At 38.7% G+C, this 16,010-nt stretch overlaps 1 protein-coding gene across 9 annotated transcripts in view; it reads right to left on the bottom strand.

Annotated features, from left to right (window-relative positions):
- The window catches only part of EPB41 (erythrocyte membrane protein band 4.1), a 339,397-nt gene that overhangs the window by 35,971 nt on the left and 287,416 nt on the right, over positions 1-16,010 (bottom strand). For 5 of the 9 annotated variants that reach the window (XM_050794666.1, XM_050794674.1, XM_050794682.1 and 2 more), the window contains one exon: positions 10,835-15,800. The exons of 3 other annotated variants lie outside the window; for them this stretch is intronic. In XM_050794666.1, the coding sequence (XP_050650623.1) occupies positions 15,672-15,800 (129 nt within the window). In that variant the 3' untranslated portion in view covers positions 10,835-15,671. Of the gene's footprint in view, positions 1-10,834; positions 15,801-16,010 lie in introns of those variants that run through there. One more of the 9 variants, XM_050794658.1, reaches the window with a different exon arrangement.

Genomic DNA, 16,010 nt, shown 5'->3' with positions numbered 1-16,010 from the left:
GTTTTTCACATTATCTTCATTTTATTTTGCATTCTGTCAAGTAAAATGAGACTTAAGGCTGGTCTTGTAATAATGATATGACCAATGCTGTAATCAGTCACCATCATCTGTGCAATGACTTTGTGGTTTGCTGAAATGCAAATATCTGAGGAAAATTTAATACATAAAACTTTTATTAGTGTTTCTATATGTCTGGGAAAAGGGATTCATTAAACTTTTTAATAAGATTTACATAGATTGAGAAAAAGAAGTTTTGATATGTAAAAGTAAGTGAACAGAGATGGCAGTGGGAATAGGGGGTGAGGGTGCACAGACACACATACACCCACAGAGCACATTACCCTTGCTTTGCAAACCCAGTAAGAAATGCTTTGCAGTGCAAATGCCCACAGAACCAGCAGGAATCGAGGTTATCTTGCTAAGCACAGAAGGAAGATACCCAGCAGAAGAGTCCAGCTCCTGGTTCTTAACTAAAGTAAACAATAAATATTACAGTCACTTAAATTATCAACAATGTATTTAAGTATACCCCCAGATGGTCTGCAACATGCAAACTAAAAAATGTAGAATTTAATCCTGATAAGATCAGTTAATTGCGAGTGCTTTGTTTCTATATTCTTCTCTTTAACAAAACATGACAAGGTTATGTCTCAGCAAAGAATGGTTTTAAGTGCCTAGGAGAAAATCAGAGCAAAACATGTCTTTATACATTAATATAAATATTTGTAATTTCCTATTTTGAAACATTATATCAGTATTTCCCTAGGTTGTATAATAATCAGTAGGAACATTAGCCTGATGATTAAAACAATTTTTTTAAGTTAAAACAAATGCTTTTAAATGGGCACTTGCAATAAAAGATAAATCAGATGTTGTAATGGCTTCTTTTGCAAAAGCCATGTGTAAACAGCACATAAAGATGACAAGTCAAGCAGTAAGAGCCCATTCTTCAGCCAAAAAAGGAAATAAATGAAGACAGAAGAACAAAAATTACCGAAAAGAGAAACATCCTCTGGTTCCCACCCCCAAAAACTTGATAAATAATAGTTCTGTACAGTTTCAGTGGAAAACTCCGGCCACTCAGAAGTTTAAAAAAGGACATTAGAATCACAAACACTCAAGATGGGGATAAACTAACAACAGAGTAACGATGGGCTAGCAAAAGGTGATGTTAAAATTCTATCTTTCCTCTCTAGTGTGACATTCTTTGTCATGTAATACATTTCTCTTCATTCTAATTTTTCTCTCTTGGATGTACCCTCTCTTGCCTTTTTTTTTTTTTTTAAGGTTGTATGCTATTAGTTTCTAGCCAGAAATATATCCTTAAGAGTGCTCACTAGCTTCTCCATGAAACTCAGAGTCATTTTCACAGTCTATTGCTATTCTCTGGTATATAAAGATTACGCTTGTATAAAATCTGGATAAAGGGGCTTATTCCGGAAGATGTGGGCCTTTACTAGAGTTGATAAATTGCTTATGATAGGAAAATAATTCCACAATGCAGCTTCCAACAAAGGACAGCAAATGAAATTAGCCAATGATAATTATCCATCAAACATTGTTTTTATAATTTCCTAAATAGTGCTGTTATTAGATTATCCCCAGAACAGGTGAATGTAAAAGCAAACAGCTTCAAAATCCATGCCGGATGCAAAATTTTAACTATTAGATAATAGAAAATTTTGCCTTTACACTGCACTCACCAGCAAGAACTCCACAGATCAAATGAGTATTCTCAAATCTGAATAGATCTACAGAAGTCAAAGTGTTTGGGCAAATATTAAAGGTTATACTAAGCATGTCTAAGAGACCAGAAGACTTTGGTGGTCAGTTTTATTTCATTACACTATGAAGGGTAGGGGTGGAGGGATGAAGATGGAGAAAAAGGAGCTATGACCAGTACAAAAACTCTGAAGTTAGAATGGAACAAAATTAAATTTGTTTGGCAGGATTTCACAGAATTCTCAGTTCTAAAAATTGATTAAAGTCATAATAAGCATTTAAGAAAATTTGATATATAGAAAACAGTTACCTTGAGGCTAGGCCCAGTGGCTCATTCCTGTAATCCCAGCACTTTGGGAGGCTGAGGTGGGCGAATCACTTCAGGTCAGGAGTTCAAGACCAGCCTGACCAACATGGTGAAACCCCATCTCTACTAAAAATACAAAATTAGCCAGGTGTGGTGGCGGGTGTCTGTAATCCCAGCTACTCAGGAGGCTGAGGCACAAGAATAGCTTGAACTCGGGAGGTGGAGGTTGCAGTGAGCCGAGATTGTATCACTGCACTCCAGCCTGGGTGACAGAGTGAGACTCCGTCTCAAAAACAAAACAAAACAAACAAAAAACCCAAGAAATAGTTACCTTGATTCTATAGAACCAATGCAACAGACAGCTATTATTAGAAAACTATTATTGAATATTAATAGAATATTAATAGAAAACTATTATTGAATATTAACTATGTTTTATCTTTTTGAGAAATCGTATAATAGTAAAAATGGCTTTCTGTGTTAGCATTTTTAACAAACTCATAAAAGAAAACATGGCTTTGGAGAAAATACTACAAAGTTATTTTACTTAGATCACAAGGTACATACTTTGAGCTAGTAAATAGACCACTCTAAAATGTGAAGTGTTAGGTTTTTTTTTTTGAGACGGAGTTTCACTCTTGTTGCCCCGGCTGGAGTGCAATGGTGCGATCTCAGCTTACTGCAACCTCTGCCTTCCAGGTTCAAGCAATTGTCCTGCCTGAGCCTCCTGAGTAGCTAGGATTACAGGCATGCGCCACCACGCCTGGCTAATTTTGTATTTTTAGTAGAGACAGGGTTTCTCCATGTTGGTCAGAATGGTCTCGAACGCCTGACCTCAGATGATCCACCTGCTTCAGCCTCCCAAAGTGTTGGGATTATAGGTGTGAGCCACGGTGCCTGGCCGAAGCATCAGTTTGAAATAATCACCTGAATAATATAATAAAATCTAGAGCTGTGAGTTAAGATAAGAGATGGTTTACCCAAGGTGAGTAAGAGATAAAGTGCTATACCTTCTGTTGATTTCACATTACGGGAACAAGCTCTCCTCACACCCACACATCCACACCCACACCATTCTTCACTTCTCAATAAGATTAGAGTGGCAATACTGGAGAGTTATTAACTACAAATTTGTACAGTGCTTTTAAAAAGCCCATAAAAGACAAATGCATCATACTAATATGTTTCTAACAGATGTGACAACTACATCTGTTGTAGTGACTAATTAAATTGGTTAGAAAAAAATTATTTTTAAAACTTGGTATAGTCAAATTAGTTCAAAGCTGATTTAAAATAACATTCTGAGAACTGAACACACATCAGCAGGTTGTCTCTGTCTTACAAATAAGCAAAAGACAACTAATTATTGGGCCACAGAGAAGAGTGAATATAACGAAAAACAAGAGAAAGACTAGCTGACAGCAATCTGTTGCCAATCAGCTGAAATAGAGGTTCATTTGGATTTTTTTGGTAGTAGGTCTATGAACAGTATTATTAACTCCTACTTCCTTAATGATTAGTAGCAACCAGAATCACGTTTGCAATAAATAAGATTTATTCATAAGTTTACACATTAACAGAGCAAATAATGTGAGAAAAACATCAAAGACAATGTCCCAAAGGAACTAAAGATTTCTTAGGCTTAAATATCATGCTGAATTGTTAATGAATAATTAATTTATTCAGCCAAGTATTAGAGCAAAAGGAGCCTGGTCAAGGGAATTGAAAGAAACATGTGCTTAGGGATTTATTAGAAAGCACCTCCCCAAAACCAGGCTCAGTGGCTTATACCTGTAATCCCAGCACTTTGGGAGGCTGGGGAGGGTGGATGGCCTGAGCTCAGGAGTTTGAGATTGCCTGGGTAACACAGTAAAACCCTGTCTCTTAGCAAGGTGTGACACACATCTGTGGTCCTAGCAACTTGGGAGGCTGAGGTGGGAGGACTGCTTGAGGCCAGAAGGTCGAGACTTCAGTGAGATGTGATTGCACCACTGCACTCCAGCGTGGGAGACAGAGTGAGACCCTGTCTCAAAAAAAAAGAAAAAAAGGGGCCAGGCACAGTGACTCACGCCTGTAATTCCAGCACGTTGGGGGGCCGAGGCAGGCAGATCATTTGAGGTCCAGAGTTCGAGACCAACTTGGCCAAAATACTAAAAATACAAAAATTACCCGGGCGTGGTGGTTTGTGCCTGTAATCCCAACCACTTGGGAGACTGAGGCAGGAGAATTGCCTGAACCCGGGAGGCAGAAGTTGTAACGAGCCAAGATTGCACCCCTGCACTCTGGCCTGGGCCACAGAGTGAGGGTCCGTCTCAAAAAAAAATAAATAAATTAAAAAAAAAAAAAGAATGTCGCTTTATTCTGACTTACTGGTAAATACTGCCCAAAAAAGCTGTGAATTGGGGAATTTTCCTCAGAGAAATATATTTTTTGTTTTCTTTTTTTGGAGACGGAGTTTTGCTCTTGTCGCCCAGGCTGGAATGCAATGGCACCATCTTGGTTCACTGCAACCTCCGCCACCCAGGTTCAAGCAATTCTCCTGGCTCAGCCTGCCAAGTAGCCAGAACTACAGGCCCACGCAATCATGCCTGGCTAATTTTTTGTATTTTTAGTAGAGATGGGTTTTTTCCCATGTTGACCAGGCTGGTCGTGAACTCCTGACCTCAAGTGATCCTCCCACCTCGGCCTCCCAAAGTGCTGGGATTACAGGCGTGAGCCACTGCACCCGGCCACTAATTAGTACTTTCAAAACAGATTTCTCGCGGGGTGTGGTGGCTCATGCCTGTAATCCCAGCACTTTGGGAGGCTGAGGAAAGTGGATCACCTGAGGTCAGAAGTTTGAGACCAGCCCAGTCAACATGGTGAAACCCTGTCTCTACTAAAAATACAAAAATTAGCCAGGCATGATGGTACATGCCTGCAATCCCAGCTACTTGGGAGGCTGAGGTGACACAGCAAGATTCCACCTCAAAAAAAAAAAAAGGCAATAATTAGAAAGAAGGACCCTTCTAAGATGTTTTCTGTAGATACCCAATCTTAAATTTTTTCTTTTTTTTTGAGACGGAGTCTCACTCTGTTGCCCAGGCTGAAGTGCAGTGGCGCGATCTCGGCTCACTGCAAGCTCAGCCTCCCGGGTTAACGCCATTCTCCTGCCTCAGCCTCCCGAGTAGCTGGGACTACAGGCGCCCGCCACCATGCCCAGCTATTTTTTTTGTACTTTTTAGTAGAGACGGGGTTTCACCATGTTAGCCAGGATGGTCTCAATCTCCTGACCTCGTGATCCACCCGCCTCGGCCTCCCAAAGTGCTGGGATTACAGGCGTGAGCCACCATGCCCAGCCCCCAATCTTAAATTTATACCAGTGCTTAAAACACTAAAGTATACCAAAAGCTCAGAGTAAAAATCATTTTTCTGGCCAGGCGAGGTGGCTCATGCCTGTAATCCCTGCACTTTGGGAGGCTGAGGCAGGTGGATCACCTGAGTTCAGGAGTTCAAGCCCAGCTTGGCCAATATGACGAAACCTCATCTCTACTAAAAATACAAAAAATTAGCCGAGCGTGGTGGTGGGCGCCTGTAATCCCAGCTACTCTGGAGGCTGAGGCAGGAGAATCACTTTAACCCAAGAGGCGGAGGTTGCTGTGAGCCGAGATCGCACCATTGCACTCCAGCCTGGGCAACAAGAGAGAAACCGTGTCAAAAAAAAACAAAAATAAACAAACAAAAAAAATACATCATTTTACTTTCTTTACCATGTTCATTATATTTCTCTAAAACTTGGCTAAAGAAAAGGTGAATTTGGGAATTGTGGTTTCTTTATTCCTTAGGGGGAAATGGAGGTAGATCCTTAAAATACAAACCAAATGAAGGGGATATCCAGGATCATCACTAAATATAACACCACAGTTAACACAATGCAATTTGGAAAACTGGCAGAAACAGGGTGCTGTGGTGGTTACAGTACATATTTTATTATTTATTTTTTTGTAGAGATGGGGTCTTGCTCTTGCTCAGGTTGGAGTGCAGTGGCATGATTATAGCTCAGTGCAACCTCAAACTCCTGGGTTCAAATGATCCTCTTACCTCAGGCTCCTGTGTAGCTGGGACTACAGGCACACCATCATGCCCAGCTAATTTTTGTTTTGATAGAGATGTGTCTTGAACTCCTGGACCCAAGTGATCCTCCTGGCCTCAAGCGATCCTCCTGCCTCAGCCTCCCAAAGTGCTGGGATTACAGGCATGAGCCACTGTGCCCAGCAGTATGTATTTTAGATTACAGTTCAGCTGTACCCTGACTGCTCAATAAATAGAAATGAATGTCTCATCTTTTGTTTTCCATTTCTAATCATAAGTAAGACAAAAAATACTTTGACACTGAATGAAGATGCTAAGATCCCAACTGCTACTCTCCAAAACAGTACAAAGGCAGCAAATGTAATAAACCACTTTTCTGGTCTGTATCAGGGGTCCGCAAACTATAAGCAGTAGGCCAAATCTCACCCTCTCCTTTTTTTTTGAGACGGAATCTTGCTCTTTCACCCAGGCTGGAGTGCAGTGGTGCAATTTTGGCTTACTGCAATGTCTGCCTCCCAGGTTCAGGCGATTCTCAGTCTCCCAAATAGCTGAGATCATAGGTGTGCACCACCATACCTGGCTAATTTTTATATTTTTAGTAGAGATGAGGTTTCACCATGTTGGCTAAACTGGTCTCAAACTCCTGACCTTAAATGATCGGCCCATCTTGTCCTCCCAAAGTGCTGGGATTACAGGCGTGAACCACTGCGCCCAGCCACCCTCTCCTTATTTTTGTATTGCTATGAGCTAAGAATGGTATTTACATTTGAAAATGGTTAGGAAACTAATAGAATAATATTTAGTAATATGTAAAATTATATAAAATTTAAATTTCAGTGTCCATAAATAAAGTTTGATTGGAGCATAATCACATTCATTTCACGTGTTATCTATACTACTTTCACTCTATAATGGCAAAGCTGAGTGGTTGTGACAGACATATAGCCTGCAAAGCCTAAAATATTTATTATTTGGCACTTTACAGAAAAAGTTTGCCTACTTCTGATACTCCAAATATATCAAAACCCATAAGAGTTTTGATATAGTTGATGTTTCTATATCACATAAAACACAAGAAAAAAAGTGTCAAATTGCCCTCTGCAATGTATTTTAGATAAATATAAATGTTCCTTTTATGATATCACACTTATCCAAGATGAGTTTATTTATACAGATGTGTACTCTATTCTTGGTAATATGTTCTAGAGCTGATTACCTGTGGTAAATGCATAAGAGCCTTTTTTTGTTGTTGTTTTTTTGAGATGGGGTCTTGCTATGTTGCCCATGCTGGAGTGGAATTCCCAGGCTCAAGTGATCCTCCTGCCTCAGCCTCCAGAGTAGCTGGGACTACAGGCTTGTGCCACCAAGGCCAGCTGGATAAGAGCTTTTAATTGAACCAAGTTACAAGGCATTAACAATAGAAACTGACACCTACCATAGCGGTATACTAGATTCCTTGAATAAACAAGGGACCATATTACAGGATTAACAAGAGAGAAAGTGGCTTCTGGGCTGGATATAGGGTTTCTGAGTTACCTGCATATAATGATTGGGCATATGGCGATTAGTTTAGCACAAATTTATGTACCAGTACAAGAGATTCTATGTGAAAAGTTATTTAGCCATTGCCATCTGTGATTAATCATTTAATTCAGTTTAATAAATATTATTTGTTATATACAAGGCAATGTGGTAGCTGGGATACAAAAGTTACAGACTGGCAAAATCAAAGCCTATTTTTATTTAAAAATTTTTTAGAGACAGTGTCATGCTGTGTCGCCCAGGCTGGGGAGAAATGGTGTGATCATGGCTCGCTGCAGCCTTGAGCTCCCGGGCTCAAGCAATCCTTCTGCCTCAACCTCTTTAGTAGCTGGGACTACAGGCATGAGCCACCATGCTTGGTCTAAAGAGCTTCTTACCTTTGAGAATCTCATAGTTTTGAGGAGAAAGGCACAAAAGAGATGTATTAACAATACTTCAAATATTTAATATCACTTTTTCTAGTGGGGTATAAATCATAATCAGAATGTTAAGCAGAAAGTACATTTCCATAATTTTATCATCACACTGGTATAAACTGAATCACTTGGGGACCACTCAAGTATGTAAAGGTTACTCAGACTATCACAGAAGGAAAGCAAACTTAGAATGCAGGCTTTGGTAGTGTGCTTCCTCAAAATATAACAGTGATACTACCTTGTCAACAGATTCTGGGCTACATGAAACTCGCAAAGCTAGAAAACTAGACCACCTCTACTCTTTTATCTAAAAAAATTCCAAAGCCTGTGTTATCTACGAAGAAGCTGGGAATGCCAGAAATTTCAAAATTTTTTGGAGAGAGAATGTCAATTTATAGGGACATAAAGCTGAATAATCCACAGTGGGCAACATAGCCAAAAAGAAAAAGCTGTTAAAACAAGGAAAGTTAGAAAAGAAGAAAGGAGGATGACATGCTAGGAGGAAGACTGGAATAGATCTGAATAGCAGATGGTAACTTGTCTGAGGGTAAGAATAGTGACTAGTTTCAACATGAGAGTTACCTTTAAGTATGTGAAGAAGTAATGTGGAAAAAGAAAATTCTTTAAAATGCCTCCATTCAGGATCAGTGAGTGAAAGCTACAGGGAAACAGATTTTCACTTAATATGTGAATGATTTATATACAAACTCAGAATTGTCCAAAGATGTAATATGTTATCTCAGGAGATATTGAAACAAAGACTGCAAGACTGGCCTCCAAATCTCTAAATGATATTGTAGAGAAGAGTCAAGCACTGGAAGAGAGAGGAATTGAATTAGGATCCTATCCAATCCCTAAAATTCTGATAATGCTGATTTTTTGCATCCTTGTAATATATAATAGAGTACTTTGCTGGCGGGTGACAAATAAAATAAATGAATAAAATGAATGGTGGCTATGTTATCCCCTTAAATCTTTTTCTATGTGTTTTACTGATAGGATCTTATAAATATGAAGACTTTTCTTTAAAGAGGTAGTAGATAAGAAAATGAGAGGCTCACCTGCCTTTGTTGCTTTTGAGACAAGAAAAGATAGTTGGGATTCTGTGCTTTCTCCTACCTTTTAATCTTTCAAATGTCAGAGTTATTCTATTATTTACCCAAAACAGGATTCTATGTTAAAGGGTAAGACACTGCTGCCTTCTAGGATTTTTCTTCTTTTTGAGACAGAATCTTGCTCTGTTGCCCAGGCTGGAGTGCAATGGCGTGATCTCAGCTCACTGCAACCTCTACCTCCTGGGTTCAAGTGATTCTCCTGCCTCAGCCTCCCGAGGAGTTGAGATTATAGATGCCTGACACCACACTCAACTAACTTTTGTATTTTTAGAGATAGGGTTTCATCATGTTAGCCAGGCTGGTCTCAAACTCCTGACCTCAGGTGATCTGCCCAACTCGGCCTTCCGAGTGCTGGGATTACAGGTGTGAGCCACCGCGCCTGGCCTAGGATTTCAATCACAAAAGATTTTTTTTTTTTTTTTTTTTTTTTGAGACTGGAGTCTCGCTCTGTTGCCCAGGCTGGAGTGCAGTGGCGCAATCTTGGCTCACTGCAAGTTCCACCTCCCGGGTTCATGCCATTCTCCTGCCTCAGTCTCCCATGTAGCTGGGACTACAGGCGCCCGCCACCACGCCCAGCTAATTTTTTGTATTTTTAGTAGAGGCGGAATTAGCCAGGATGGTCTTGATCTCCTTAAGCTATTATTCAAGTTATTTGGCTTTTAGCCTGCATTTCTGATCTGTGGGAATAAACTACTTTATCTTCTTTTTGTCTTTCAAGTTCTAGGATAATAGGAGTTTTGTTTACCAAAAGGAATCCTCCATGAATTTATAATTGTTGATCATAGCCACTGCTCTTCCTCTAGCCTAACTTTGTATGGCTTTCTAACTCTAATTCCATACTGCCTTAACCATTTCAGGTATGCTTTTAATCTGCACCAATGTGTTTCTTTTTGTGTCATACTCTGCTGCAGTAAAAGGAGACACTAAGGCATGAGGAGTAATAGCAGCAGAAATGAGAGTGGTCTATTAATATTATCCACTAAAGTGTAGAGGAAGCAGATACGGTAATGCCACATGCCACACAAAACAGAATAAGAATAAGGAGTTGTAGTTTCTAGTACCAATATTACAAATGGTGTAATTTGAGTATATGAAAAAAAGTGAAGTTTCTATGTATAATAAAAACAATATAATAGTCATTTTCAAAGCTGTAGAGAATGCTATGGTTTGGGATTTTATAATTTCTGTGAAGCGGAACGTAAGGGAAGGCAACTCTGTCAACAAGTTTTGTATGTCTTTACTGTATTCAAAACCCTTGGCGAAAAAATAAAAGCAACAATAAGACCATCTCTCACATTAATTTTGCCCTGTTTTCCTTTTGTAAATACATGGTATTTACACTGGGTAAACCACAAGTATAATTTTTGCTCCATAATACCTTCTTAAAATTAATTAGATCTCTAATGCCTCATGTGTCCTATATGCTTATCTATAGGAAGTACTACAGGCTTATCTTTAAGAAGTATTACAGAAGTGACTTAGGAAACTAGGAGAAAGTGAATTGGGTTATTATATCCAAAGAAATTTCAGAGTAAAATTTATAATATTTAGTAGAAAGAAATGTACTAGGTTTTAGGATGCCAACTGGAAATCTATTCCATGTATAATATCCGGTCTAATCTTGGTCAACAGAGTCAGCATCTTTTCCCTTCAAAACTTTTACTGAAGATGTAAATAAGCAGAAAACTTGACCCATGCAAACAATTCCCTTCATATTGCAAGTGTTAGCATAAAAGAAAATGGCTGAAAGATAGGTCCAAAATATAGATGCTTGGTTTATTTTCAAGTATGATCCACTCTAATCATACCATTTGGATAAGATGAATTTATTAGGGATAAATTTGGAAAGACATCTTAGTAAAGTGGTCAAATATCAATAAGGAGTAGATGGAAATGAACACAGCTATTTAACTACTTACTTTCAAAATAAAAAGAAGTTAATGTATGTTTGTGTTTTTTAAAATTTTCATCTTCCCAGCTCCCAAAAGACCAAGAATTGAATGACAACCAGGGTCTCTGGTTCCTGGAATTTATTACATATTCATTCTCATGAGGTAGGTTTGTCTCCACATTACTAGGTGGAAATCTGGGCACCAAGTAGTTAACTAGGGTGACTCTAGTACTCTCAGAGTCACCCTAGAAATGAATAATGACAAAACCAAGGCAAAAAATCCAAAATATTATACTGGTCTGTATTGATGCCTTTAGTCCAAATTATTTATTTATCAACTTGCCATTAAGAAGCTGAATCAGGGTAGGCGCGGTGGCTCACCCCTGTAATCCCAGCACTTTGGGAGGCCGAGACGGGCAGATCATGAGGTTGGGAGATTGAGACCAAACTGGCTAACACGGTGAAACCCCGTCTCTACTAAAAATACAAAAAATTAGCCAGGCGTGGTGGCAGGCGCCTGTAGTCCCAGCTACTTGGGAGGCTGAGGCAGGAGAATGGCGTGAACCCGGGAGGTGGAGCTTGCAGCGAGCCGAGATCGCGCCACTGCACTCAGCCTGGGCAACAAAGCAAGACTCCGACTCAAAAAAAAAAAAAAAAAAAAAAAAGAAGCAGCAGCTGAATCAGGGTAACACCAATATGTATTAGAATTTGCCTCTGGTACTGAAAATGAAGGAAGGAAACCAAGACTATTTACACCTTTTTTTTTTTTTTTTTTTTTTTTGAGATGGAGTTTCACTCTATCACCCAGGCTGGAGTACAGTGGCGTGATCTTGGCTCACTGCAATCTCTGCCTCCCAGGTTCAAGCAATTCTCCTGCCTCAGCCTCCCTAGTAGCTGGGATTACAGGTGTGCACCACCATTCCCAGCTAATTTTTGTATTTTTAGTAGAGGCAGAGTTTCACCATATTGCTCAGGCTGGTCTTGAACTCCTGACCTCAGGGGATCTGCCTGCCTCACCCCCTCCCAAAGTGCTGGGATTACAGGTGTGAGCCACCATGCCCGGCCTATTTATGCTTTATCTTGCAAATATTAACAGTATTACCTTTAGCTAATACAAAGCTGGAATGCCCAATATTTTTCCTCTGATAATTGTGATGCTAACTTTTGAGTCTGCATTGGTCAGCTTCATCCAATACAAGGGCTTAGCCATTCTCCTCTTAATCATTCTCACCCTATTGATAGAAGAAATGGCCTCTCCTTTGACTCTCAATAAAGATCTCCGAGGACTCTTGTTGCATTTCAGAAAACTGAAAAGTATCATTGGCTTAGACTTTTAATGGACTTGGAATAACTCCAATACAAACAGAAACAAAATTCAGGGTGAAGTTTACAATAGTAATTAATAAAAAGCTGTGTATAAGGATGAAAACTGGAAATTCAGGAATTATAATCTGAAACAGTTATAAAAGTATAAATAAAGTTCTGATTATTTCCTTTCAATTCCTTAAAAAAAGATTTAAAATAATCTAACAAAGTCTACAGTTCCATTTGCTATTTCATTAAGGAAAACTCTTGTACCTTTATTTCCCAGATAAAAGAGAGTACTTATGATTATAACTTTCTATGGTAGTGAACAGCTTTGTAATATTTCAGGTCCCTCTTATTATGAGTGAATCAATAAATATGCTTATTTACAAAATATATATCATAAATAGACAAAGCCTGTGACATAAAAGATATATACGCACACCAAATTTTAAATTTTAACCTGGTCCTTGCTTCTTTTTCCATTTCTTGGGAAAGCCTATAATGACAGTGTAGCAGGTTTCAGGAAACACCAGATAATTATTTCTACATGTCTCCAGAGACAAGAGAACAATACTGGTAGATGTTGAAGGACAAAAGATTCTTGTCTTTACTGTTCTCTTTTTTTGCTCTAGGAGGCCATCTTCTCAAAAATAAAAAGTCTTGTTTAGAAGTTTCATCAACTGAAAAGCATGGAGAAGTAAAACAAAGTATAATAATCTTAATTTGATAACCCTATAAACTCAGATTTCAAAACAAATATTTGAGACATTAACCAAATCATCCATATTGGTACATTCAAGTGCCATAAAAAGCAAGCTACATGCAAGGTTTCATCAATATTGAGGTAAAAAATAACAGGTTAGGCATGTGAGTTGTGTCCTGAAGAGAGAGAGAGAGAGTGCTCATATTTACTTCAGGTAAGTCTTAGAAGTCAACATGCAAACAGAGGACACATACTTGTCACAACAGAACTTGAGGTCACAAAGCCATTGATTAAAAACAGTTGATTTCAACGCAAGTGCAAGAACAAACAGGTCTGAAGTATATCAGGAAAACAAAGTATATCAATATATATTTTAAGCTTAGCAATGGCTAACTATTGCTACTAGCAATATAATTAGCAAAGCCATAAAGAAGTAACACAGTATCTTAATTCAGAGAAGGGTTTGTTTATGTACAGATCTTGAGTAAATCTGTGTTCCAGGACTTTTAAGGATAGGTAGAGTAGTCTGAGAATTTCAGTCCTGGCTGGAGGCTAAGGGGCACCAGCACCATTTTCCTTAAACCATATCAACACTCTACTTGTGAAAAGATGGCATTTAATCTTTGAAGATCTCTTCTATACAGCAGGCAGGATAAAGTTGTCTGTCCCTGTACAGCTCAGAAATACTCATAAAAAGGCCACAGAAGTCAAAAGCCCTTTTCCAGAAAAAGGGTTTTTTTTGTTTATACTGGTTTGATATCCTAAGAAAAGGAGTGGTTATGGATTTGTAGATTAAAACGTTATCATTTTAAGGCTTCTGAAAGGTTAGTAAGTTGAAATTTTTTCTTAAACTATGAAGCCCATGCCAAACAAATGACTCTAGAGGATTAGGAAAATATTCCATCAAATGTATCTAGAGAGTATCCTGGTTTGTGTGAGACATTGGATGGGAGGACATAACAATAGTAAACAGCAAACATGCAGGATAAAGGAGTCAAAGCTTTTGGGAAGATTACCAACCTGCCATATGCTTAATTCTGATTTGTTTAAATTTGTTAAAATTCAGTGCAGAAAAGCTGGCTTTGGGCAGTCCATTGCTACTCCTTTGTACCCCACAATACATAATCTACAAAGAGTAACATTTGACAGAAAAATGATCACAAGGGCTCCCCTAGGACAGTGAACTATCAAGATCAGAGGGCATCATACAGCAATAACACAGTTGAAGCCAAGGACAAAAGTTCAATGGTCTTGACATTTCAGATGAGCACCCTGTTTTCTGATCACAGAAAGACCAACCACCAAACAGCCAACACAAGGACCACGAGAAAAGACATCATGAAAGGAATACGAGGAGATGGAAAAGTACTAAAGTAGAGGTGACACTTTTTGAGAGACTTGTGATCCTCAGGGATTGGAATAGAAACCTTGGGAAGAATTTCTTCATTTTCTTGCTGGGGCAAGGCTCTTTCAGTAGATCTTTCTTGCCTTTTAATTTTCTCTTCATCCTGTACTAACAGAGCACGTTCCTGTGTCTGCTTTCACAGTAGAAGATCAAGAAAGACAGAATAAGATGAACAAAATGACAGATGGAAAATGCTCAAAAATGATACTTGGGGATGTGCAAAGGATTTGGAAAGATCTTTTAGACACTCTTCATTTTAGCTTTACTTTATTTTGGCAATTTATCCTGGCAAAGTTTCTGTAACATAGTAGGGTGCTCAATAGACACCTTTTTGAGTGAATGAACACTAGAACTGAAAGTTAAAGGGATCACTGGCTTTCCCCTTGTTATGTTATTTATTTTTCCTTTGAGGATATTCACATATGAATTTTAGGTCATTTTCTATTACTTTGGTGCTGCCAATCACTAATTGGGCAATGCCAATAATGAAGCATTTTTCTTGCCATCATAAAAGTTATTTTTGGCTGGGTGTCGTGGCTCATGCCTGTAATCACAGCACTTTGGGAGGCTGAGGTGGGCAGATCATGAGGTCAGGAGTTCGAGACCAGCCTGGCCAACGTGGTGAAACTCCGTCTCTACTAAAAATACAAAAATTAGTCGGGCGTGGTGGCACATGCCTGTAATCCTAGCTACTCAGGAGGCTGAGGCAGGAGAATTGCTTGAACCCGGGAGGCAGAGGTTGCAGTGAGCTGAGATTGCACCACTGCACTCGAGCCTAGGGGACACAGCAAGAGTCCGTCTCAAAAAAAAAAAAAAAAAAAAGTTACTTTTATTACAAATAGAATGGCAGAATATAAAAAGTAATCCTTACGTCTCTTCATATAGACTTTAAAAACTGCAACAGTTCATTCAGTATAGCAATTAATTTTTGCTCAAGAAATAAAAATCTTAATCTCATACCTTTTAAAGACTGCGAAAGAAAAACAAAAAGTATAAAAGTTTATAATGTCCCTCCAAGGTTCACCAAAACAAATAAATAATAATGACCATCATGAAGGTTTATACATTACTTTAAGCAAATGCTTTTGACACTTTTAAGGAAAGATTTTTCTCCCCAATTGTCCAATTGAGAAGTTTTTCTTCCCCCTGCAATTTCTGTACTCTGGTATCCATAGTCAAGACAGATGTTATCTATGAAAGGAAAAACTTGGCTCTAAGTTCTCTCAGTTGAGCTAGCCTTCTCTGATCAGTTTGGAAGTTCAACACTGGTTCTTTGCACACCCCTAAGTGATATGTATCAGGGAGAAAGTAGCTAGGGGACTGATCAGCAAAAAAGAAAAAAAGGAAAAGAAAGGATGCAAAATTACAATGATTTTTGAAAGAAAATAAAGGGGGAGAAGAAAGACAACATAAAAAGAATAGGGTATAATTAAATTCATTTTCTCTCTGAATACATATTTTTATCTTCATGCAGCTTTTCAACCAGCCATGCGCCGAAATAAGCAAATTGAAAGCTGCAAAAGCTGCAGC

The sequence above is a fragment of the Macaca thibetana genome, chromosome 1 (genome assembly GCF_024542745.1).
Source record: "Macaca thibetana thibetana isolate TM-01 chromosome 1, ASM2454274v1, whole genome shotgun sequence".
Taxonomy (NCBI): domain Eukaryota; kingdom Metazoa; phylum Chordata; class Mammalia; order Primates; family Cercopithecidae; genus Macaca; species Macaca thibetana.
This window is presented reverse-complemented; position numbering and strand designations above follow the sequence as displayed.